A 27,879-nucleotide genomic window follows, 5' to 3' on the forward strand; every position below is an offset into this window, starting at 1 on the left:
TCAAATAAATGTAACAAAAGCACAATGAATGCACACAATTTTGAAAGCATATTCCAATATTTAATGTCAAACTGTTTAAAGACCAATGTAGCGCCAAAACTACTGCACAACAGTGTAAAAATCAGTTAATTATATATAATAAAATATCCAGATACAGGGGCAATCTATTATAGTGACACATACAGTAACGTTAAAAAACATTGCTATGATGACGTTATATTTGTACAAACCAAGAGATGAGATTCAACTTTGTTTTGTGAAAATATATTTGTTTCTCTTTCTATGAACAAATAGGCAAAACCGTAAGCACAACATTTTACATTCTCAACTTTAATTCTATATCCTTGTGATTATTGGTCACTTTTATTGTAACTATAACTAAATGAAAGGCAACTTAAAATAGTGGATTATTATAAATGTCAGCAATATAATAATCCAGTATGTCAAGTGTGTAATTTCTGAAATATTCTTTTAGCACCAAAAAGAATTCCAAAAATATTGATAGTTTTCAAAAGGTTTTCCTGAACACTCTCACTATCTTCAATTGTTCGGACAAACACCGGCTATGGATGGCAATGAAAATGTCCTTTACCAAAACTCCTGATGAGCACTGACGCTTATTTGATAAAGGCATTAGGCAGACATCAAGTACAGTTTATGAAGCTAAAACATAATGCTTTATGGGAAATAATGACTATAATGACAGATAAATTACTGTTTTCAATATTGATTCTGCATAATATCAAAGAGATCCTGAGGAGGAGTGGGACTTCACATGAAGACTTTCAGAAACTGTGACAGAGCAAAGGGTGCACCTCGCTGGACACATCCTACACACGCCCAAACAACAACACCCGAAGACACTTATGAAGAGGACACCACCAGGAGGACGTAGGAGACAGGGAAGACCAAGGAAGACACGGAGACAGATGTTTCACGAAGATCTGAAGAATGTCAGTGTCCCATGGGAAGATGTGGAGAACTTGGCCACGGATCGAATACGTTGGAGGACACTTGTTGCCCAATGTGCCCAGCAAAGGACTTGATGATGATGATGATGATGATGTGAGTTTATCCATAACTGTAGGATTTATTTCTGTAAAGAGTGTCGCAAAAACAAATGTTAAAAGCATTTCTATATAATAGGTTCACTGATATGTGGGCATTTCTATGAATAAAAGTATGTATTTAATAGCAAGCAATAATCATATGAACTCGTTTAAAAATAACATGATTACATGCAAAGTTGCAAACGGGACAGTTATCAACAGTGTGACAGATCTGATTATGACAAAATAATCGAGTATCTGATGTCATGTGAAAAGTCAGATCAGCTTTTCCACTCTTGCAAACAGAGGTGTGTGTTATGAGGTGTGGAGAGACATCATGTATCATTGGAACGTGAACAGACAGGAAGGGGCGGCCCTGACCAATTTGCTGCCCTAGGCAAGATTTTACCTGGTGCCCCATGCATTACAGCCCATTTCACCCCATCATTGTGTTTCTGATTATTTGGTCTATAGGCCTATACATATATATATATATATATATATATAGCAAGAGCATTACATCTAGCATTCAAGTCAAGTCCCCTTTATTTTTATATAGCGCTTTTTAGCCTACAATACTATTTCAAGGCAGCTTTACAGTGATAACAGGAAAATAATGCAACAAAGTTTGCTTCTCCTGTACAGCAGATCTAGAAGAAAATAGTGTTAATCCAGCTTAAGTATGTTCAGTGATGGTTTATTTTGCTGTACATTTTTAAAAAAATGTATTTAATTTATATAGCCGCTCTGGATAAAACAGTGATGTCATCGTCCAAATGTCATTCATGCACAAACTATTCATTGAGCACTAGCAAAAGTGTTTGTTAGGGAGTTGATGGCAGCAATCTTCCACTAAATTATGGCACGTTTCATGTTTTCAACATGAATGAAACTGCGAAATGTCTTCTTTAATGTGAATTTTACATACAACGTGTAGCGATTGTACGCACGTATAAATATAATTAATTATTATTCATAACGGATTATGATCAATAATTAATAATTGAATTATTTTCAGAATTTACTGTAGCAAAATCAATAGTATGATCAGTTTATCAGTTCATCCAATGAACGGAAAGCATAAACAATTATTAATTCTAGGAAATATAATATCTTCTTGGCCAAGAAAGACTAATTCCCAGCTAACAGCTAAATTAAGAAATAAATCAAGGGTCAAAGCATAGGTAACTTAGATCGAAGTTCAAGACAATAAATCGGTAAGCACATATCACAAGTAATGCTTCTCTTTTCAAATACAAACAATACTTTATTGATTATAAGCCTATGACTAACACACATAAAACTAATATAACACAAACACACGCACACGCATTCATACAAGTTGAAGAAAGACAGAGAGTGAGGAAGACTGAGTTTTAGGAGTTAGATGAGATCCCAAGTTTCTATATGCACTTAAAAGACATGACCTGAACGAACCATCAATAATTAATTTCACCCTTTTATCGTTTCTTAGACGGGTAATTCAATTTGATATTAAAATCACCAGTTCAGTTAAAAGTCTGGAGGTACTTGCTTGTCCTTGCTTTGGGGTTCCCTTTTGTCCTGAAGGGGGTTCCCCGGTCCGTTGCTTGGCTGATCTTCTCGTGTGCCTGGATAGACTTTGGACAGCCAGTCACGTGGTGTGTTGGCGCGGATGAATGAAAGTCTTTGAAGTTGAAAGCTGGTTTTGCAGTTGAAACGTTAAAACGAAACTTTGCAGCAACACTTAACTTAGAACCGAGACTTTTAACGGAAAAGAAAGAAACTAAGAAAAGAAAGAAAAGTGAGACGAGATGGCTTCAATTAAATCTGTTTTAACCCATATCTTGATTTGGGTCATTTGTCTCTGCGTCTACATGGTTACTATAACCATCGTCGGGCATCACAAGAGAGAGTCACCAGCGCAAGAGCGCATCACAAGAGCGAGGATCACAAGAGCGAGTCACCAGAGCGAGTCACCAGAGAGAGATTCTGTGTCCGGGTCTAAGATTTTAAACTCAAAATGTTTGTCCCGCCTCCTGGAGGAATTTGGAATTCGGACAATAAGATACTATATGGTTATTTGAAAAGGGGGTCTATTCTATCCCCCCCCCCCTTCTCTCATCGCGAATCATGTGCTCTCTGTGGTCTGCTTACTCATCAGCTTGAACATAGGATTCAGTTTAGACATAATTTCCATTTTAAGAACATAAACATTTTTACACAGATTTCAATCAAGCCATCTTTTGAATTAAACACATACGAGCATAATGATAGGAAACACGACACTTTCATTCCAGTATCTCTAATATTTAAAACAATTACATGACTTAGATGTGATCTAAGCAGAATAGACACATACAGGGGTTGTAAACACAATATATAATTGTTATGTTACATGATTTTGATTCTGGGTCAGTCAAGAATTGTTCTGGGATGAGTTTTATTGGTATTGGAGAATTGGAGGAAAGTCCTTATGTGTGTGTGTGTGTGGGTATCCTTATGGTCAGCATTTGTGCATCCGTGGTGTGTACCACGTGAGGGTTTAGTTTCGCAAATGGCTGTCTTCAAGACAAAGGGTATTTTGTATGCAAGTCCACTTTTTCAGCCTTAAGGATATAATTGATGAGGGGAAAACTAGCTCGGGACGCTGAATGGTTCAGTCTGTTTAGTCGCAGGGGTCAGGTGACGTCTTGTTAGGGCCTCTTGCTTCACCATTTCTGAACAGATCTGTTCTTGCCAAATTATAAAACATTGACAACATTCTCCCTTTAGTTAAGCAACAAAAGGTCTTCTTGGCTCATAGCCTCAGGGATAATTTGGAATATGCAGCCCCTTGTGTTTGGTTATGTCTGAAAGCTTCAATTGTGTTTGGTCCATTCTCAATGTTGCTACATATCCCCCCTTCGGTCGATGATGGGTTGAGGAGAAGACATCATTGAACGCTGGAGAAACGGGTAGAGGAAGCAAACACACACAGCAAACAACAAGACAACACCTCCAGGACTGGTCACTTTACTGGTGCAGGGCATTAGATTACCTAGGCCTAAACAGGTTCACTCTCCCAATATAGTCAATCACGTTGAATAAAGTTTAGTTCAATTTTAGGACCGTTATTCTATTTTGTTTTGGTACGGTGATTGATCAACTTTGTGACTAAATTTGATTTGTTTGTTTTATTCTCTTCTAAATTGTTCTAGGTTTAGACCAATTTACCTTTCAATTTGTGATACGAATGATGCAGGGAGTTCTCTGGCTCACATTCGTTTTAAGGTGACTTACAAATATAGGAGTGGTGTGTCAATCCTATTATTGTGACCTTGACCCTTGTGGGGTGGACAGGCATTTTACCTAATAAAAGAAGGAAAGGAAGGAAGGAAGAAGTAAAACAAAACAAAGCAGTTTAATGTTCCTGATATGATTTATAACTACGGTTGCGCAGCTAAGGTGTCAGGTATCATGATGTAGTGAGAGGTGTTCTCAGGTGTACTTGTTGGATGGGTAGTTACCATGTTTCCTATGGTAAGTGTAGCTAAGTTGTTAAGCTAGTTTCTGAAGTTAGTTTCTACCTGTTGGGGAAAACATATTTGTTGAATGTTTTGCACGGTAGAGGTGGTTAACTTCTGTATGTAAGTGAGTATGTTAGGGGTGTCGTGTAGTGCATGTATGTATGTATGTATGGTCAGATCTGTCTCAGTCTGTTTTGCTCCCCCCTTTTGCTTGATGGCTTAGCTTTGATGAGCTTGCTGCATCTTTGCCTTGGAAAAGGGCTCTTCTGTGAGCTGCTGGGGGTCAATCCAGTAAGGCAGGAAGTTCTCTGGCAGACATTGGGAGGTAGTTTGGCACGGATGTGTGAAGATGTAGTGCGAAACTTGGTCTCCGTTGTTGCATTCCTCCGATGATGCCTTCTGGTTGTGACAGACTTTCTGACCTTCTGTGCATACTGTTGTTGCTGTAGCACACACGTGGTTCTTGAGTTTGGAGCTCGTTTGGGGGTTTCTTTATGAGTGACGGGTAGCCAGGATGGTGTTTTCTGGTACCTCTGGATGTTTGTCAGTGGTTGACTGTGAGAGGCCACTTTGTTCTGTGTTGTTGTAGAACAAGTGGTCTTCATGTTCATTATGAAGGTGTATCAGATGAAACGGTGGTCTTCCGTTCCATCGCCATCCTGTTCGTCATCCATGTTTACCTCATTTCCGATGAACACTTTCAGTTGCCTCATTAGTTGCTCCGTGTCCGTTGCTTCCGAGTGGTGCCAAGGTGGGTTTCGTTGTTGAGTACCCACATGGAGTGCTTTTGGATGCCTTGGTTGATGGCTTTTGGATGTCCAGTTAGGTTTCCAGTGGTTTCCTTCTTGTGGGTTACTTGAGAAGCGTGGCTGGTCCCATGGCATTTCCATGCGGTTAGTGTAGTAGGTGTCAGCGACATGGGAGTCACGTTCTCTGTGCTCCTTACGAAGGACTGTGGTATTGTCATGCCACTGGGTGTCTTCCAGTGCAAGGCTTGTGTCTTGGCTGATGGAGTTTGACACTGTGGATGTTTTCAAACCTTTCTTTGAGTTCATCTTTTGTTTGATGTAGGCCTTGTGTGTCAGGTCACGTAGCTGTTGAATTGTCATTGTGCCTGGGCAGGCCATGATACCAAGATGATGACTCAATCCGGGGTGCAGGTTTCTCAGGAAGAGGGTTTTGAAGTTCACATCCTCTTCAAGTTCAGGTTTGCTATGTGCACCTAAGTAGGCTTGTCGAAAGCGGTGGTAGTAGGCTTGGGGAGTCTCTTGTCGACCTTGTTTGGTTTCCATAGCGATTAACACACCATGTTCCGACTCTGGGCCTGTGAATTCTTTAATCAGTGTCTCACATAGCAGCTGGTAGTTTGACTTGACATGAGCAGGTTGTCTGTCTAGGAAGCTTCGTACCTCTGGACTGGATGTGGATCTGAGGAGGTAGAATCTGTCTCTGTCAGTCATATGTGGTCTCACCTCTAGGTGGAAGTTGATATCTCTGATGTAGGTCTGGATGTCGGGACCCTCTGTGGAGTTTGGGTTGAACTGAGTGATATTCTTCACCAGCTGGTTGAGATCTTTAAAGGTCATCCCCTGTGCAGCTTTGGAGTCTGCCTGGGTGAGCTCTCTTCGTTTGTTAGCAGGGAAGAGTTCTGGGGTGAAGGCCTGTGACATTTTTGGTTGTGGCCATTCACTTCTTTCACTGTATGGCAGTTCTTGGATGAAGGACTCTGTTCTGCTCAGCAGGGGTGATGCTGAGGGAGGTCTCTCCCTTCTTGGCTCTGGTTTCTGTTGGAAAATGTGCTGTAGTTCATCTCTGACCGCGTAGAGCTCGTCGTTGGCGTCATCTCGCTGTTGGGTCAGATGGTCCATTTCAGCGCTGCACCTTTCCAGGTGGTCTTTCAGAGCATTAATTTCAGAGTTCTTATCTTTAATGTCAGCTTTGGCTTTCTCTAGCTGATGTTCAGCAGACTGGAGTTGGTTTACCAGGTGCTTTTGGAAGGTCTTTAATTCTAGTTTGTCACGTTCAGTGACTGCAAGGGCTTCTTGGAGCTTGTCAACTTGTTTCTTTGTTTCTTGCTCCGCTTCGTCAGGCACTTTGAGTTTGTCCTGAGCTTTCGCTTTGAGCTGGTCTGTGCAGTGTTGAGTGTGCATCAGCTCTCTCAGGAACTCAGTGGTCTGACACTTGAAGTTGTCCTGGACTTTCACTTCCAGCTTGTCTATGCGGCTCTGGGCACGTGTCAGCTCCTCTTGGAGGTGGGTGATGTGCTTGTCGCTTAGTTTCAGCTGGGCTGTGAAGGCATTGCTTAAGGAACAGGTTATTTTGGTTAGTTCCACGTGGTTGTGGTTGTGGCTTGAATCATGTGTCAGGAATCTTCTCAGAATTATGATTATTATTAAAAATAATAACAGTTAAATTGTCTTTGGTGTGAGGCAGTCTGTAATGCCTCTGAGCCAGGCGTCCACGTCATCCCTTTGGGCACTGTGGTTCGTCGTTCACGACATGTTGGCACGCTGGGTGAAGAGACTGACACAGACCTGTGTGGAATGTAAGCCTATATGTGGTTGAACAGCTAAGTGTCGTTTCAGTGACGATACACTAATAGTGAAATGTTGTAATGTCTACGTGTTGGTCTCAGTGTAGACAGGTAGGCTAGTGATGGGGAAACTTCGTCACTCAACTGAGTGAGGGAAAGAGAGAGAAAAAGGTTAAAACAAATTTCAATTTGTAAAGGTTTTTTTTTTCAATGGGAGAAATATTTTTTATAAATATTTTCTATCAATGAAAAGCTGGTTTCAGCTCGTGATGTGAGGACTACGTCACTCAACTGAGTAAGGGGAAAAGAGAGAAAGAGGTTAAAAACCAATTTAAAAAAAAGAAAAACAAGAAAGAAGATTCTCAACTAGGAGAGATATTATTTTTCTCGTAAATGCTTCCTATTAAAGAGAATCTGTTTCCAGAAAGTTAAAGAATATTATTGTTTACGTTTACAACGACAAATAATACAATAATAATGCTGATACCTCTTTTCTGAGTTTGACAGGATTGACACCACACACCGTCAGTTGGGCCGCTTACAGCAGGGATGCTTTGAAGGCGACGGTTGCTCAACACTTGTCTCTGTTAATTGATCTTGGATGAGATGTCAAATTGTAAATTGCGTAAACAGATGCAGGGAGAGTATGGAGAACAGAGGGGGTTTGATTAAAAATCAAATACCTAATGATTTCTTTGGAAAGATTGTCTTTCTCTTTCTTTTGAATCGGTTGATGGTTCTCCCAGGTATGTTCCCTACAAGTGCGAAGAATGGGATGGAATAAAGCAGGACAGCACAGGAAAGATGTGAGAAGGGAAAGGAGGGAAGGAGATTGGATCCACAAATGGCTGGAGCCTTTTGTCGAACTACGAGAATAGAATTGACAGTTGCCAAACAACTAAACATTCACAAATAAAACTTTGTAAGAGAGGGTTATCTCTGATTTATTTGAAGCTCGTAGTGAGATACCAATGTCTCCTATTGAGGCTCAGGTATGTCACTCCCAAGCAAAAAAAAAAAGGTAAGGAATAGGTAAATGAATAAGTAAAATAGAATGGTCAAGTTTATAACCACAACTGAAAGAAATGAGCAAAGGAGGATACCACGCAATAACAATAAGAAGCAAGTATGAGTCTAACAATATTTTGTAATAGGGAAAATGTTGGTGGAATAAGTTCTTAACTTTCAAAGTTTAAGACTTATTTGCCTGTGATTAGATCTAAAAGAGAAATTTAGAAATTATGAAATTAGATTTATTAAAAATAAATCGAGAAATCATTAGAAATTACCTGTTAAGAAAAATAGAATTTAAATTTTAATTTAATAATTCCCTTTAAGAAAAAATCAAATTCGAACTTGACAATTAATAATCATAAACCAGCATTTTCTTTTTCAAGTAAAATGCAGGTAAAGGAATTAACAATTGCAAACGACTTCCTTTTCACGGAAAATATGGGTTAAGTAAGATATGGGAAAGGTAAATAAGACAGAAGAGAAGACCAACAGGTGTAAAGTTGTTAAATCACTTTAACGTTGTTCAAACAGACACTATTTAACCATTGAGGTTAATACTACTGATAACCGTAAATAATGCTAAAGGCGTTAGCATATAGGCCTCACTGTAAACAACTGCTTTGGTTAGCTTGGCAAAGGGCTAGCTAGCTAAGCCACCAAAAGGGTTTGTTTACACTGTGGCTCTGATCATGCGAGAGGTCAGAGTTCCCCCGGAAGCGTTGGTTAAGACTTCCGTGTCACGATCGTAACTATGGCAACGAAAGAACGCTAGTGGGTAAACATGTGAATTGCAACAGTTAGGAAACAGTTACGCATGTTACATGAAATGTCGGCGCATTTCAACAATGTTCATAGAATATGCATGTACAGTAACAGTCGATCATTATATTACGGGAAATGTCGGCGCATTTCAAACTGTACAAAAATACACCACTCGTAGCTTTAGCTGGTTTTACGACGTGGAGTTCACTCAGTTTGTTAAGAGTGATATTAACTTTAAGCAAGCGACAGCTTTGCGTTATAATAGATGGAACGATGGCGACCTCGGCGGATCGTCTCTGTGCAAGTTTATCTGAGCACACGAACAACAGGGTTCTTAACGTTAACTGTTGGTTAAGTTCCACGTCAAGCTTTACTTGAACACAATTTTAAAATGACTCTTATTCAATTACATTCGGACACACGCAGTGTTTACCCGAGAATTCATTGAACAGGCACAAACATACAAGCAAACATAGACAAACAGCTGTTTATTACTAGGATTGCAATGGAACACGCATTGACAATCCGATAAATATAACTGCTTCTATGTTTATCACGGGTCGCAGTGGAACACGCACTGTAAATCGGAATAAAAATATATATAACGTTAGATGAGGAACACGCTCATCGCTCTGTGAGGATAATATTCGTTCTTATATAGTTATTTTAATTACTGCAGTATAATTTTGTTAGGCTCTCTGGCTGATACACACACATGTATAGCTTTGACAGACGCTGGAACACGCAGACGTCAGTAAGCTATAGCCTAATCAAGGTATTTCAGAAATTGAGGAACACGCTCAATTCTCACCTTATTGTTGTGTGATATTTTATATCTTGGGTTATTTTACTGCAGTTGAAAAAATAACATATATGGAGGCAGAAAGACTAGATTAACAGCTCTCTCAAGGGTGCGTCTCTCAAGCAGCAGATTCATTCAAACAGGGCGCGCGCTGCGCGCTCTCCATCCGTCACACACAGACTTTCGCAGGTTCGGATCTCTCATCCGCACAATATGAAAAGATAACTTACTTGGTATATGCTTACAATTTAGGTTAAACTTCCCGCATTATTCTCCACCATAAATAATGTAGCGATTGTACGCACGTATAAATATAATTAATTATTATTCATAACGGATTATGATCAATAATTAATAATTGAATTATTTTCAGAATTTACTGTAGCAAAATCAATAGTATGATCAGTTTATCAGTTCATCCAATGAACGGAAAGCATAAACAATTATTAATTCTAGGAAATATAATATCTTCTTGGCCAAGAAAGACTAATTCCCAGCTAACAGCTAAATTAAGAAATAAATCAAGGGTCAAAGCATAGGTAACTTAGATCGAAGTTCAAGACAATAAATCAGTAAGCACATATCACAAGTAATGCTTCTCTTTTCAAATACAAACAATACTTTATTGATTATAAGCCTATGACTAACACACATAAAACTAATATAACACAAACACACGCACACGCATTCATACAAGTTGAAGAAAGACAGAGAGTGAGGAAGACTGAGTTTTAGGAGTTAGATGAGATCCCAAGTTTCTATATGCACTTAAAAGACATGACCTGAACGAACCATCAATAATTAATTTCACCCTTTTATCGTTTCTTAGACGGGTAATTCAATTTGATATTAAAATCACCAGTTCAGTTAAAAGTCTGGAGGTACTTGCTTGTCCTTGCTTTGGGGTTCCCTTTTGTCCTGAAGGGGGTTCCCCGGTCCGTTGCTTGGCTGATCTTCTCGTGTGCCTGGATAGACTTTGGACAGCCAGTCACGTGGTGTGTTGGCGCGGATGAATGAAAGTCTTTGAAGTTGAAAGCTGGTTTTGCAGTTGAAACGTTAAAACGAAACTTTGCAGCAACACTTAACTTAGAACCGAGACTTTTAACGGAAAAGAAAGAAACTAAGAAAAGAAAGAAAAGTGAGACGAGATGGCTTCAATTAAATCTGTTTTAACCCATATCTTGATTTGGGTCATTTGTCTCTGCGTCTACATGGTTACTATAACCATCGTCGGGCATCACAAGAGAGAGTCACCAGCGCAAGAGCGCATCACAAGAGCGAGGATCACAAGAGCGAGTCACCAGAGCGAGTCACCAGAGAGAGATTCTGTGTCCGGGTCTAAGATTTTAAACTCAAAATGTTTGTCCCGCCTCCTGGAGGAATTTGGAATTCGGACAATAAGATACTATATGGTTATTTGAAAAGGGGGTCTATTCTATCCCCCCCCCCCTTCTCTCATCGCGAATCATGTGCTCTCTGTGGTCTGCTTACTCATCAGCTTGAACATAGGATTCAGTTTAGACATAATTTCCATTTTAAGAACATAAACATTTTTACACAGATTTCAATCAAGCCATCTTTTGAATTAAACACATACGAGCATAATGATAGGAAACACGACACTTTCATTCCAGTTTCTCTAATATTTAAAACAATTACATGACTTAGATGTGATCTAAGCAGAATAGACACATACAGGGGTTGTAAACACAATATATAATTGTTATGTTACATGATTTTGATTCTGGGTCAGTCAAGAATTGTTCTGGGATGAGTTTTATTGGTATTGGAGAATTGGAGGAAAGTCCTTATGTGTGTGTGTGTGTGGGTATCCTTATGGTCAGCATTTGTGCATCCGTGGTGTGTACCACGTGAGGGTTTAGTTTCGCAAATGGCTGTCTTCAAGACAAAGGGTATTTTGTATGCAAGTCCACTTTTTCAGCCTTAAGGATATAATTGATGAGGGGAAAACTAGCTCGGGACGCTGAATGGTTCAGTCTGTTTAGTCGCAGGGGTCAGGTGACGTCTTGTTAGGGCCTCTTGCTTCACCATTTCTGAACAGATCTGTTCTTGCCAAATTATAAAACATTGACAACATTCTCCCTTTAGTTAAGCAACAAAAGGTCTTCTTGGCTCATAGCCTCAGGGATAATTTGGAATATGCAGCCCCTTGTGTTTGGTTATGTCTGAAAGCTTCAATTGTGTTTGGTCCATTCTCAATGTTGCTACAAACGTTTTTAATAAACTTTTAATAAACCTGTAGCTTATAAATATCGTTAATAATTTTGGCAAAAAAAAGCCTTATAGCCTATCCCCCTCAAAACTGCACAACTGTATAGTAAAACATTAAATAATAAAAGTGATAGTTAATGCGTCTAAAAAAACTAACATGATTGTTACAAATCGCATTGTCTGGGGGCTCTGGAGAACTCAGAACAAATGTTAGCATAAAGTTTTAAGGTAAAAATAACTGCCATTAAATTATAGTATCTTACTGCAATGCAATTAGATAAACGTTCATTCATTACATCACTTTACCTCTGTCTTTATCCCCTTTTATCCTCTTCTCTTCTTTTTTGGCACTGTATCTATCGCAGACTATAATGCTCATTTAAATGTGTCATGAAAATTCACCGAAAACTTTCACCGTGTATAGATCTGGCGCGAGCTGCCAGGCCCGTTTCTACGGGGGGTGCTTGAGTGTGTTAAGCGCCCTCAAACGAAAGCAATGCTGTCTACATATTGGATGCGGCGAGTGGCGACACTACACAACAAATTACCAACAGTAAACTGATCGCGCGGCGCAAGCTCTGTTTCTGACGCACTTCAAGCACTCGCTGGGCGGGGGAAGATTGATGCGCCGGACCGGAGTCGGGGGACTATTTCGAATGAATGGTTTTAAAATAGTATTAGTAAAAAATAAATAAAAGTTTTTTTTTTTTAAATCACTCGTTCACTCATTTTGGCGCCCCTATTGAGAGGTGGCGCCCCTAGCATTTGCCTATGCCGCCTATGCCACGGGCCGGCCCTGCAGACAGGGACCAATTTGTAACAATTTTAATGAATACAATGCAATTAATATAAACTTTCTGACAGTGTGTGGTACATCCGGCTACTTTCCAAAAAGAGGGGCAACTGATTTACAAATATTGTGATAAATATGTACAGGAATTGAGGCAGTAGCCAATGACATCACTAGGAGTAAAAGCTGCAGGATTGTGTACAAATATACAAATATGTACGAGTATCGTATAACTTGTTAAATCTTGTCAATTATTAAGACTTTGAGACTATGTTTGTACTGATTGGGCAATGGGTTTTGTGAGAAAAGGTTTAAGAAACAACAAATGCTTGATAAAATGTTTGATTTAGGGTTAAAACCAACACATACATACATACCATTGCGAATATTTGCCTTTGCAGCTTTCCGTCTCCTCCGTTAACTTGTCCTCAAACAGTAATGGGCTGACTGAGTCCGAAAGGCCTCTTTGGTCTTTTCAGCTGAAAAAAAGAGATAAGAAAATATCATTATGTATAAAATATAGGATTATTTAAAGGAAAAAGTATTGATTTACCTTACAAATATTGTATGTTACATTATTAAGCATTAAAAGCATGGTAAGTGTTGTGGTTACTGTGCATTTACAATAAGTATCACATTAAAACTACCAATAGTGTGGTAAAAGCATGGTAAGTTTTGTGATTACTGTCTTTTTACTACACTTAGCCTATCACATTAAAACTAATGTCACTGTGGTAAAAGCAAGTGTTGTTTTTACTGTGCTTCTACTACAAATACAACTTTGGAACTAATTGTACTACTTTAAAACCTGATATGATATGAATATGATTAAGCCAGGTCTAGGCCTATAGCACGTCACGTGACAGACGGTGTTTAATCACCCTGTTTTGAATTAGAACGCAATGAAACGCAAAGCCTCCGTGGAGATGACAGATATAATGCAGTGACTGAACGTGAGCTAATCTGATTAATATCGACAAACAGAAAAGACATTATATCCAACAGAGTATTTGGTATTTACGACTATACTTACCAACACCTGGCACACGTGACTGATGCCAAATATCGCGATGTGTTCGGAACGAGACTTCTTCAGCGCGATTTCCTACTGATAAAATATAATTTAAGAAATATCAATAAACAGCAAAGCAATCCAGCTTCCCTGGCTATAAGACCGACATAATAACATTACAATAAAATAAAATAAATAAAAAGCGATCAAACGACGACAGAATAATGCAATATCAAGTTAAAATCACTTTTTTTTAAAGTAAACCCAGAATAAAGAGATATACGTTTCCAAATGATAAAAGTTGTCATTTAAGTTGGCATGTGCACTGAAAAAACAACAACAATGAATTATTTAAATATAATTTATCATTTAAAAAATAAGCATTTAATTTATTATGCCTATGCTAGGCATATTTGTAACACGAGAGAAATTTCCAAAATCTGCAGAGAAGCAAGCTTACTAAAAACAAAAGAACAGATCAACTGAGATTATGTGGTTATATAATATGTTATGTACCAGCCAGGGTTAATTGAAGTTGGGTGTCCACTGCCCACTATAGCTACTAAACTTCCTGTACGTTTCACGGAGTACATAACAATCACCTGACTGAAACGTAAATTCGTAACGTTCTGGCTAAACTAATTCTTTATGCCTTCGATATCTTATTATATATTCTGCTTACAGTTAACTCATACTCGGTAGTGAGACACCAGAGACACATAGCTATACAAATTAATAATTGCTCGCCGACGCCGTTCAAGAATAGTGCCAACTAGTTTTGTGCAGTTTGGTACGTAACGTTAATCAACACGGTCATTTTCTCACGATTCCCTGCCGTTTAATTTCAATAAAACACAGAAAACTAAAACATACAAATGCATTTTTTATAATTCATTGTTCCGTTTGCGAGGCAATACCATACTCTTTCGGTAAACACGTAAGTTACCTCGGAGAAGTGCGATCCAGAAGTATGCTCATCGGACGTCTGCAGTCACGCATCCTTGGCACCTCAAAAGCGTGGGACAAATACCTAATTGATATTAAAATGAGTGTATACTGAGAAGTCTGAACATCATTTACTGATATTGTCGCTTTTATAACCTTTAATAAACACGCATCTTGAACGGATAAAAATGTATACCACTTAGCGCCTCTAGTGGACGTTACACCCGAAAAGTGCAGGGAAACGTACCTGGAGGTACGTATTTCAGGTTTTGCAAAAATGTAGGCAGAGTAACGTATTTCCAATGAGCCTGGGTTGGGAATAAAAGCTGTCAGAATCCAGATGAAGCCGCTGAAGAGATTCATGGTGTGTGTTGGGTTTGTACCGTGGTAAACAGCCGTGTGTTATAAAGTGTGTGAGTCTGAAGGCTATAAACACTCGGAGAGCTGAAACACGTGCCGATGCAAAGTGACTCTCTGAGCAAAAACCAGCTGGAGGAAAACACACATGAACATGAACATGCAGACGAAACTGATCCAGTTTATGCCTTTAATGTGTTTTATTCTCATCATCAATGAGTGTGTTTTCACTTCTTTACAAGTTTAGAAATCATTTCTTCTTGATTCTGCATGAGTCTCTGGTTCAGAGTTCAGACTTTCTGATGAATCCAGTGTCAGAGTTTCATCACTAAAAGAAACGAGTATTTCACTGTGAACTCCATGAGAGGTCAAAGGTCATTCCAGAGGTCACAGGTCATCAAAACTTATTCAAATACTTTGAGAAACACACGATCATTTAGAAACTCTCAGTTAATGTGTGTAATGATCAGAGTCTTTCTGATTATATTATTTATTTAGATTTAATGGTTTTCATGCATTAAGAGACATTTAGAGACGATGAGGCTGTTTCTGTGAACGTCACTTCAGTTCAATAATCATAATGTTGAGTCTCATATCAGTGTGTGTGTGTGTGTGTGTGTGTGTGTGTGTGTGTGTGTGTGTGTGTGTGTGTGTGTGTGTGTGTGTGTGTGTGTGTGTGTGTGTGTGTTGTTCGTCTCTTTCTCTGCTGGAGTGTGTGTTCATTTGAGTGTGACGGAGGTTTTTGTACGACGCTTCCACTAGAATGAAACACTGTGGCTCACTTTCGGTGGAGGAACTGAACTGACGATCAGAACCTGTGAGTCTTTCTTAAATTATTTAATGAAACTTAATGATGTGTGTGTTTTAACAGTTATTTAACAGCATTTGGCAACAATATTCTCAATTTATTATAAAACCATATTATTGAAAAGCTTTACCATTTCAAATCTCATTTTTGTCAAAATTTTCTTCAGAAAACTTATTTATATTTATGCATACATCTTAAACTTGATACATTATAAAAAATCTGTAACTTTTACAGTAAGAAAAAGGCAGCTTTGTTTGCCAGACCTGTTATATTTACTGTAAAATTACATGAAATGTCCGATTAAATCTATTACAGTTTTCACTGTATACAGCAAAGGAACAAACAGTTTACCAATTAATCGTTTTTACCGTAGAATATTTAGTATTTAATTTGTAAAATTATGATATTTTTTTACAGTGTACATTTAGTAATAGTCAATATTGATTAAATGGAGAATATTTTGAAACTAAACTCAGGATAGTGTCTATGAATGAAAGCAGTGCGGTGAAACTACAGTAAAGATGAAATGATTGTGCTTTTTACTGCATTACCATCAGCCAAAGAGAAAATTTGTTAATGAGCATTTTAAAGATCAATCATTTAAATTATTGTGTTGATTATGCTGATGATTATGATTGTGTCTCAACGGAAGAATAAAAAAAGTTATTGAAAATCAGCTAAAAATTACGATTGATTGTGAGTAAAATTTGTTTCTTCTGAAAATAGAAGAATATTTTTAAAAATACACTTAATGCTGAAAATATAATTTTTGTATTATTTGTTTTCTAAATCTTATAAATAAATCACAATGTATTAATCAATTTTCATGTGGACAATGTTTTTAAAAATTAGATTGATATTAAAATGTTCTGTAACTTAATTCTGAGAAAATTCAAATGAGTATATTCTTTTAGTTTATTTAATGATTTATTTAAATTTTATAATTCATATAAATGTTTTTAAATATAATTTTTCATTTTATATTAACAATTTTACATTACAATATTGCTAACATTTAGTTCATTTCATGTATTGACTGCAGATACTTTAAAATCTATTCAATTATTTCTTCAAAGTTTTGTCTATAATTCTTGGTAAATGTAACTATTTAGGGCTTTTTTAAACGCATGAAACAAAAGTTGTATAATGCAGACAAAATAAATATAATTTTTATAATTTTCATCAGGCAAAAAGAAACTTAGTTGAAGAGCATTTTGAAAATTAATAATTTAAACGATTTAAATATTAAAAATTGCTGACATTTGTTTGAGTGTCTGAATAGCAGAATTTTCTATTCTATTTCCATTTTCAAAATACAAATTAATATTGAAATGATCATTTAAATATGTTATAACGACATCACAATATAATCATCAATTTACTCTGAAAATGTTTTTCAAACTCATTCTGGGGATCATTTAAAATGTAAGTTGTATATTTAAAGTGAAATGATGGTGATTCTCTGGTGTGTGTGTGTGTGTGTGTGTGTGTTTCAGCCGGGCCCTCCGTGTCTCCCTCCGTGTCTCTGCTGGTCTCTGGAGACTCCTCCGCTCTGCTCTGCCTGCTCAGCTCTTACTCTCCACAGGGGGCGACGGTGAGCTGGACGCTGGACGGGTCAGAGGTCACCGAGGGGGTTCAGACCAGCGCAGAGAGCGAGCGGGGCGGTCTCTACAGTCGCAGCAGCGTCCTGAGCCTCAGCAAAGCACGCTGGGAAGGCAGAGAGCGCTTGGTCTGCAGAGGAACACATGCCGGAGCTGCTCACGAGGCCTCGTTCCTCAAGAGCTCCGAGTGCTGATGTTTCTCCAGTGAAGACCAGCGTATCAGAGCGGCACGTGATTTACAGCTCAATACTGAAGCAGTCTGTCAATGTGCTGCCATTGCTGTTCATTCAATAAAGCTTCATCTGAACGCAAGCTTACATGTGTGTGTGACTGCATCATTGATCAGTGTGTCGTTCCTTCAAAGTCCTGCACTAAAGTTTCAGCTGCTTTTGATTGATTGTAATAGTTGAGAACAGCTGCATTCAGCAGTAAATGTCAAATGAAGCTCTTGGGGTTTGAACATGGTCACTGGAGACGAGCTGCTCTATTCTGAGACCGTCACAATCACTAAACCTGACAATGCAAATGAGATTTTCAACTGAAACTCACAGTTTCACTCTTTTACTGGTTCAACGCTCTGAACTAGAACAGTTTCACTTCTGCTTATGGATTCATTAGTCAGTTTGTTAATAAGATTTCTTCATCTTTATGAGTTACATGTTGGTTCATCACAACACACACTATATTCACACATGTGTATAAACAAACTGTTATGTTTAATATAAAAAACGAACTATTTCCACTGTACAAAATTGTGTACACAAAAAAACATCAAATGTTTAGATGGTTGAAATGTTGATATTTATCCAATGTTTGAAAAAGCTGTCATATACAGCACTGTTAAATTACACAATACATCTACATTTTGGGCGGACTACTGGTGGTAATCTGGTCTTTAATTTTAAAATGAATTTTAAAATTCTATGTAAAGATATTAATTTAAATGATATAAATTTTCATCTGCTCTGAAATTGAGAGTTGTGTTTTATGATTTTGTTAATGATGAACTTAAAAAAATCGACAGACTTATTAAACTGATCAAGCAGAACATCTTTATGATGCTAGTGATTCAGTTTAGACAGAAGAATGAGGATAAATCATAAATGCAGAAAAACAAAAATATGGTGAAAGATTGAAAAATATCCACTAAGTGACGATCAAATGCACTCAAAAAAAATGAACTAGGAAGGTTGTGCACTTTACATAATATATTTATATTTAGTTTACTTATAATAATTGTGTTTTTTGACTTGAAATGTTTTTTTCTAGTAAGGTCCACGTAATTATGTCTCAACTTAACAGTACAAAATCCTATTGCGTTGCCTAAACACAAACCATTTATGTTAAGTGAAAAATTCTTGCATCCAGATGGTGGCAGTATAGTGCGAGCCAACTGCCATTTTGCCCGAACTTAATTTGATTGTGTTCAATCTGCTTAAATATATGTAACATTTAAGTTTACTTAATCCACTTGTGTTGGATTACATGATTGATTTGTGTTGCATTAACTAAAACTGGGCGGTGCTTGTTAGTACCCAGCATGCTTTGCATATGGTTGAATTAAGAGAGAATAAATGTTAAAATTAAGTGTTATTTGATGTTTTTTTGAGAAAATGATAAAAGGGGAAGACTTGATAGTGTGTAATTGTGTTTAATGTTCAATTACATTTGAATTATTAGCACCATTTAAATTACAGTGGGTTACCATTGTGGAGAAGAGTGGAGCATTTTGTTTGGCTGTGGACTGATTTATTTATTTCAACTGTTTGATTGACTGAGCATGTTAATCTTAGCATTTAAGATGCTAATATGTGCTACTGCTAGCAAATAGCTAGCTATAGTCTAACAATTTAATTATGTGTTACTAAATTAAATGAAATATTAATGAATGAATGAATATAAAAAATACCCGAATCATGTCAGGAAGCCTTTAAAAAATCACTTTGAGACTACTTTAATAGGGTTGCTTAAAATGACATAATTCCATGATGTTGAAGTTACATGAACAAATTATGTTGAAGTTAAATGAACAAATTATGTTGAAGTTACATAACAAATTATGTTTGTTTAACATAACCTAGTTATGTGGAACCTGTTGACGAAATAAAATTAAGTAAAGCAAACATATCATTTTTTTGAGTGTGTGTCTGAATTTCCTCACAAAGGACTGAAAATAACAGGAGAAAAATGACTTCTGAAAAATCATGATCAAAACTGTCATATACTGACGAAGCTCAAACTTTTATATTATTATAATATATTATTATTATTATTATTATATTATTGCTTATTATAAGATCATATTGCTTTTCTTAGTGTGATTGTGTGTGTGTGTGTGTGTGTGTGTGTGTGTGTGTGTGTGTGTGTGTGTGTGTGTGTGTGTGTGTGTGTGTGTGTGTGTGTGTGTGTGTGTGTGTGTGTTTGAGCAGCTGCAGTTTCAGTTCAGTCACTGTGACTCTGACTGACGGAGGTTTTTGTACGACTCTTTATCACTGTGTGAACACATCACCACTGTGATGACTCTGACAGTAATAATGTCCAGCATCTTCAGTCTGGACTCCACTGATGCTCAGAGTGAAATCACTGTTAGATCCACTGCCACTGAATCTAGATGGAGTTCCTGACTGGAGGCGGTTGGCCCAATAAATCAGGAGTTTAGGAGCTTCTCCAGGTTTCTGTAAGTACCAGGCTAAGATATCAACAGAACCACTCCTGTACACATTACTGCTGGTTTTACATTTGATATTCACAGTTCCTCCTGGTTGTTCTGCTGTTATTGAGGGACTCTGAGTGACGGTGATCTGTCCTCTACACTCTGAAACACAACAAGAAGAAAACCACCAGAATAAATGAATGATCTTTGCTAAAACAAGTCAATGTAAAGTAGTAAATGCAGTGAAAGTGTGTGTCACCGTTGAGGAGCAGCAGCAGAGAGCAGAAGATCAGTGTGTGTGTCGTCATCTTAACTGGGAATGAGTGAAACTGAAGGACAGAGATGTGGGATTCACAGTCGGACAGACGCTCTGATATTGAGCTTCAGTCACAGGGGAGGGACACACACATTCAAAGCCGTTTCCTCTCTAATGTGTGTCAGCCACTGACAGAAGAGCAGAACTGAGACATATCACAATTAAAACCTTCATTTCCCCTCATCAAACACTCAACTGATATTAGTTTGCATCATTGTTATTCACGTTCAGCAATGGCACAGAAATGGATCGATGTTGGGAGAAAGTAAACATGAGGATGAGGAATCGAAGGATGTTTTATTTGTATATTATAATCTTCTTAATCACTCGATCGTCCCTTTAAAGCGTCATCAGCTGGGTCATTCTACAGAAACGTCCACTTTTGGTATGGCAAGATGTCTTAAAATGTATTTCTTTTTCTAACATTTAAACTTACACCACATTATTAGATTACCCTACTGGTGTTACCTAACTTATTTGGCAATATTAAATGTTTTTATGAAATATTATTTAAAAAAAATTTCAGCACATGTAGTCAGAGTTACCAAAAAAATAATAATAATGCAACAAATAAGGAGATTATGTTTTATTTATTTTAATCAGGTTTGTTAAAAGTGTGCTTGAATGAGGTTAGTTCATTTGCGCAACCTTGTATTTGCAATAACAATGAAAATATTTGAAAACCAGTTAAAATCAAGTAATGATGCAATCCTTTAAATCTTAACTTATGAGTGTAGCAGAATTAAATGGATGTAAAATTATTATCATGTCACATATGGCATTGTATTTAATGTGACAGAAAAAAAAAACGGTAACACCAGTGACACAATGAATCACCAATGACATGCATAAGACCAAATATTATTATTCTTCCACTATAATTAAGTAGATGAGACTAAATTGTTACATTTGGCATATAATCTAAATGAATAGCTTTGAGTAAAGTATCTATACATGGGAGTCACTGGTGTTACTGGTGTTACCCATAAGAAAGGTGACACCAGTGACAGTAACACCAGTGACAATTTTCATGAAAAATTCATTTTACAAAATGGCAGCTGCAAGGTATCAAACCACATGTGGTACATCATGATATACTAACTAAATTAAGTAGTTTAATCCATTTGTATTCTCATTTTTTTTTACAATAACCTAACAATAAATTAGGTCAAACCATGCAGTGACTTCAACTAAAAGCTTCATATGAAATCATGAGATAAATGAGAATATTTCTGATAACTGAAAAGACACAGAGGATTTATTATGGGCTTTTCTTCATAGAAATTCAGGAAATTGGAAGAATGAAGTCAAGTGATGTCATCAGTGGGATTTTTATTTCAAAATAAGAGATTTTTGTTTAACGGTAACACCAGTGACACAACTCCAGGGGACCACTACTTTCATTATACATTTTATAATATTTATTCTGAATTTCGTTTTTTTATGTCATTTACATAATATATTAGATAGTTATGTATACATTATTGTATTTTAAATGGTGTAAAAACCTGTTATTGACCTCAAAATAAAGCATTTTCCCTACATGACTGTGGGGACGAGCACTTCTGTGGTGTTTGGATTTCTATATAATTAATACAAAATAAAATATTGCCACTTGATGGCTCAAGAAGGTGTAATTGTTCAAATAACATATTGTTTTATTTTAAAATGTAAAGAAATTGTGATTCTAAAGTGTTTTTTTAAGTGTAATATTTCTGTTAAGGCTAGGGACAGAAAAATGGACATTTCCGTAGAATGACCCAGCTGCGCTCAAGGAATTTGTCCTCATGTTTTTAAATTTGGTTAAGAAATTCATAATAAATAACAATAAAGCAAGATGTCCTGTTGAAAAATGTGAGATGTATGATTGATTTAAACTGCAAAGGAAAAACATAAATGAAATGATTGTGACAGATGTGAAGGGGAGAATTCATACGCATGTCAGTTTCTTCTTCTTCCGCATGATACACCTGTGCATCCTTCATGTGTCTGAATCTCTTTTAATTATGAAAATTGAGCTGCATATGAGTGACAGAGGCATTATGACGAACTCCGCATTGGCAGAGGTCAGAGGTCATCTCAGAGGTCAGAGGTCAAGTTGAAGTTGTAACAGAGCTTGAAGGCTCTGAAAACACAATTTTACACCATAAATTAACATTTAGTAATTCTCCAAGAACACTAGCATCACACCTCCGTTTTAGATACATATTTCTGTGCCTTTATTGCTTCATGATTTGACTTTTTCACTATGAAAATGAAAGTCTATTATTAATATAAGGCGGTAATGGACAAACTGAAATCACTCGATCTCAATCATGTCACTGATATATAAAAGCACAAAATCTCACAGCTGAGCAGATCCAGATTACAACACATTTATATTCTCCAGAAAGTAGGAATATGAGAACAAACACAAAACCCTGCAGAACAAACTAAACAATTTAGTGTGAAAGAAGGAAAAGACACAGATAATAATAAAAATAAATAAAACCGATTCTGATAGAGACTCTGACAGAGACATTGATGGAGTTTTTAGTTGTTTCTCTCAAGTAAGTCTTTGACTTCTGACCTGTAGAATTATTCATTATTAGTGTCAGATTAATTTATGTTTTTATTTCAGATGCAAGTGTGACGATGTTATTTGAGATCCTCCTTTGAGCAGCTGCAGTTTCAGTTCAGTCACTGTGACTCTGACTGACCGAGGTTTTTGTACGACTCTTTATCACTGTGTGAACACATCACCACTGTGATAACTCTGACAGTAATAATGTCCAGCATCTTCAGTCTGGACTCCACTGATGCTCAGAGTGAAATCACTGTTAGATCCACTGCCACTGAATCTAGATGGAGTTCCTGACTGGAGGCGGTTTGCGTAATAAATCAGGAGTTTAGGAGCTTCTCCAGGTTTCTGTAAGTACCAGGATAAACAAGGATCCCGACCACTCATGTACACATCACTGCTGGTTTTACAGTTGATATTCACAGTTCCTCCTGGTTGTTCTGCTGTTATTGAGGGACTCTGAGTGACGGTGATCTGTCCTCTACACTCTGAAACACACAACAAGAAGAAAATACACTCAAAACTTTGACAATATACTTGAAGAAATGAATTAATATCAAACTTGTGCTCCACAAACCTTGAGCAAACGCTGTGAGAGTCCAGATGAAGATGATGATGAAGGTCATGTTGATGAAGATTGTTGTGTGTGTCAGTGATGAAGTGTTAAACTCACAGCACTATAAACACTCTCACACACTGAACATCTGATCAATATGCAAACACACTCCACATCATTTCCCTGAAGACAGTCACTCATTAACACACAAAACACAATCACTGAAGTGAGAACAGAGTAAATATCAGTATTTTTTCAATCTTCTAATAGCCAAACTGTTAAAAATTATATAATTCAATTCAGTTCTGAATACATCAAGACCAACTTTAGTATATTAACCTTAATATCTGCTATCTTTACTGTAGTTGGATTGAAACGTCGCTGTTAATCCCCAAATTTGACACCAAATCCATGTGTGTTCCTGCAGTTTATGAACAGACATGAGGATCATCACACACTTTGCTTAATGGATGTGCACTTTTCCCCAGAGTCCTTCATCCAAACCTCCTGTTCCTCGACAAGTTGTGAACTCCCTGTATCTATATATCAATGCAAACTCCTATTGTAAGTTCATTCCCCACATTGGGGATGTTTTGTCTTGGTCTGATTATTTAAGGAAAATGCCTTAAGAGGCTCGGGGGATTCTGTAAGATCGGTCTGTGATGTTGAACGGCCTCGAGACACTCAGAATCATGTATTCTTCTGATGTTAGCCTATGGCTCTTTTACTCTTTATCGCTGAGCATTTGATGTTTTGTACTGATTATATTTGGATTGATTATGTATTTGTCATGATGCATTTACCTGACTAATAATCAATTGTTTGTTACATTTGGATTTATTCTGACTTACTATGTGGAGCAGAGGAGCACGCCGACTGAAGTTTCAGAGATACGAATAACACATCGGCATTAGTCACTTATAATACTTATAATAATGGGTTTTCCGTTTAAAACAACAGTGTTGTTAGACCAAACAGGGTGAGCCTCAACCTCTTAGCATTGTATAGTATTATTCTAATGAAGTGTACGTGGGAAACCACAGCATAATTAGACAAAGTTACCATTAGAAGTAGTTACAGTTTTTTTCAATTGCTTACACACTAAAATTAAAACTTTCCCACTATTAGCAAAACCTTACACTCAAGGAGCAAAACACCAGCCTAGATTTGCACAATTGTAAGCACGTTGTCAGCTTCACCCTTTTTGCAAAACATTACACACAGTAATTTGTAAAACTCTACACACATTTTCACACCTTAGACACAGTTAAGGATTGTGAGGTTACTTCCTTGTCATTACAAAGCCCCGGTTTGCCATTGACCACACTAATGAATGAATTGGATATGCACATCCACCAGGTGTGGAAGCACACCTGTGCTAATTTGAAAACGCAGCACTCAGGTGTGCTATAAAAGGCAGCAGGTTTCAGTTCACATGTCTTCAACAAAAATGGAAGGAGCTAGAAGAAGAAGAAGAAAAAGAGTGAGAATAAGAGGGGGAGCTCAAAGAGGAGATGAAGGAGGTAGAGGAAGAGGAGAAGAAGGTAGAGGAAGAGGAGAAGGAGGTAGAGGAAGAGGAGAAGGAGGTAGAGGAAGAGGTGAAGGAGGTAGAGGAGGAGGAGAAGGAGGTAGAGGAGGAGGCCCAGGTAGAGGAAGAGGAGAAGAAGGAGATAGAGGAAGAGGCCTAGGTAGAGGAGAAGAGGTAGAGAAGGACTTGAAGAGTTGATAGAACCTGAACAAAGAAGACGAGGACCAAATTTGACTCAAGAAATCCGTGCAACACTTATTGACCATGTTATCAACCATGGACTGACACTGATGGAAGCTGGACAAAGAGATCAACCAAATCTCTGGTTGATACTGTAACTGAATAGTTACAGTATTCTTGTTGCTTTTACAGTAGTTTTTCTTCAGAGTCAAACTGTATGTACTTCATGCAGTAATTTTTATTTGTCTACAGATTTTATTTTTTTCATTGATTTCTTTGTTGGTTGATTACTGTAACTGATTATGGTAAGAAATACTGTAAATAAATACTTGAAATATGAGTCTGTAGAAATCAGTGTTGTGCAGTGCTTGGCAAGTTTATAGTAGGCCTATTTGTGTACATTCTCCCTATATCTCAAACTAATCATGAAGAATGTTGTGGGTTTGTCACTATTTTTTTTTTCATCTAAATTATCCCTTACATACACAATGTCTGGCCAAAAATCTAGCACATGCTATTTCCTAAAAATTGTTTTTTTTACAAATGTGTTTTTTATTTATCACAGCCGTGTGAAACTGGCTGCAATAGTGTCTGGTCATTGAGGACTGTGTTGGTTAAATGAAAACTAATAGCATTTTCACAAATATGTGTATATCTTTTGACTGAAGTGTGTATGTTTTGACAGAAGTGTGTCAATTTGCAAACAATCTAGGAATTATGCAAATTGAGTGTGGTGTTTGGATAATTGTGATTATATTTTGAAAAAAAGAACCCGGTTTTCAAAATTGCGTGTAAACAATTGAAAAAAACTGTAAGTTGGTCAGTTTAGTTCTGTGGTATCTAATGGTCGTGGCCTCTGGTTATATATAATCTTAAGTTTATTAAGTGTGTTCAGATCTATGGGGACTAAATAACTGATTAAACTGATCAATCAGGACATATTTTAGATGATGGTGATTCAGTTGAGAAAGAAGAATATACAAAATCATAAATGCAGAAAATCTAAAAGCAAAATGTGGTGAAGGATTGAAGAATATCCACTGAAGTGAAAATCAAAAGTGACTGAATTTCTACATGAAGGATGTAATAGAAACATGAGACAAATATGACTTCTGAAATATCACAATCAAAAAGTCAAAAACTGATGAAGCTCAAGAAAGTGATGTTCAATAAGATCATATTGAGTCGTTTGTGTGTGTGTGTGTGTGTGGGCGCGCGCGTCTGTGTGTGTGTGTGTGTGTGTGTGTGTGTGTGTGTGTGTGTGTGTGTGTGTGTGTGTGTGTGTGTGTGTGTGTGTGTGTGTGTGTGTGTGTGTGTGTGTGTGTGTGTGTGTGTGTGTGTGTGTGTGTGTGTGTGTGTGTGTGTGTGTGTGTGTGTGTGTGTGTGTGTGTGTGTGTGTGTGTGTGTGTGTGTGTGTGTGTGTGTGTGTGTGTGTGTGTGTGTGTGTGTGTGTGAGAAAGTGTTTGAGCAGCTGCAGTTTCAGTTCAGTCACTGTGACTCTGACTGACGGAGGTTTTTGTACGACTCTTTATCACTGTGTGAACACATCACCACTGTGATAACTCTGACAGTAATAATGTCCAGCATCTTCAGTCTGGACTCCACTGATGCTCAGAGTGAAATCACTGTTAGATCCACTGCCACTGAATCTAGATGGAGTTCCTGACTGACGGGTGTTAGTATAATAAATCAGGAGTTTAGGAGCTTCTCCAGGTTTCTGTAAGTACCAGGACACACAGGGTGCTGAGCTGCAGGCTGGCGCATCTCTACTGAGTTTACAGCTCATCTCTACAGTTTCTCCTGGTTTGGCAGGATTTACAGGAGTCTGAGTCACTGTGATCTGAGCTCTACATCCTGAAAAACAATTCATTTATCAGTCCATAAAGTTTATTAATTTATTAGTCAGTTTAAAGCTGTGTTAAAATCATATTATTTAAAAGATTTATTTAGAATATAAACTGTTCACCTTGTATAAAGCAGTATAAAAGTGTCCAGATGAAGATGATGATGAAGGTCATGTTGATGAAGATTGTTGTGTGTGTCAGTGATGAAGTGTTAAACTCACAGCACTATAAACACTCTCACACACTGAAGATCTGATCAATATGCAAACACACTCCACATCATTTCCCTGAAGACAGTCACTCAGTAACAGACACAAAACACAATCACTGAAGTGAGAACAGAGTCAAAATTAACGTTTTTCATAATATTGTATCTTCTACAATAGTCAAAATGTTAAAGATTATATCATTCAATTCAGTTATGATTACATCAACAAGACCAACTTCAGTATATTAATCTGAATATCTGAATATGAGCAGATCCGGATCCAGACTCAAATCACAGAAGGTTTATAGTAAAGTGACATCACAGCCTCATTTTCATTCCTGTCTAAAAAAAAATGGCGCTACCCTGAGAAGTTCGTACTTATGAGGTGGGAAGTCGTGTTTATGACGGCAGGAGCGTTCAAGTCATTTTTGTCGGAGTAAGATGGCGGTTACTTTCTCTTAATTACACAAAAATACAGCAAGCTTCTACTCTAGTTCTACCAGAAAGACTCAGGAGAATAAATACTGTAACAATAAATACATTTATTGATAGCCCAGCAAGCAATAAAGTTCTTTGGCGTAGGCCCCGTCCATAGCTCGCAATCCGAGGGTCCGGACTCTGCATTTCCTGCCTGAAGACGA

General features: G+C 37.4%; 5 gene segments (V, D, J or C); 1 reads left to right on the plus strand and 4 right to left on the minus strand.

The window, feature by feature from the left end:
• Positions 1-27,879, plus strand: part of LOC130096940 (Ig kappa chain V-III region MOPC 63-like) — a 158,100-nt gene that overhangs the window by 120,270 nt on the left and 9,951 nt on the right.
• LOC130096939 (Ig kappa chain V-III region MOPC 63-like) overlaps positions 1-27,879 on the minus strand; it is a 64,248-nt gene that overhangs the window by 32,221 nt on the left and 4,148 nt on the right.
• Positions 19,730-22,428, minus strand: LOC130096955 (immunoglobulin kappa variable 4-1-like). The segment is given in 3 exon segments: positions 19,730-20,208; positions 20,306-20,473; positions 22,333-22,428. Coding segments are annotated over 2 exon segments (375 nt in total).
• On the minus strand, positions 23,002-23,579 carry LOC130096954 (Ig kappa chain V region K16-167-like). The segment is given in 2 exon segments: positions 23,002-23,410; positions 23,500-23,579. Coding segments are annotated over 2 exon segments (375 nt in total).
• Positions 26,559-27,387, minus strand: LOC130096962 (immunoglobulin kappa variable 1-8-like). The segment is given in 2 exon segments: positions 26,559-27,040; positions 27,153-27,387. Coding segments are annotated over 2 exon segments (375 nt in total).

This window comes from Rhinichthys klamathensis, unplaced genomic scaffold, assembly GCF_029890125.1.
Source record: "Rhinichthys klamathensis goyatoka isolate OS25496 unplaced genomic scaffold, OSU_Roscu_1.1 h1tg000209l_1, whole genome shotgun sequence".
Classification (NCBI taxonomy): domain Eukaryota; kingdom Metazoa; phylum Chordata; class Actinopteri; order Cypriniformes; family Leuciscidae; genus Rhinichthys; species Rhinichthys klamathensis.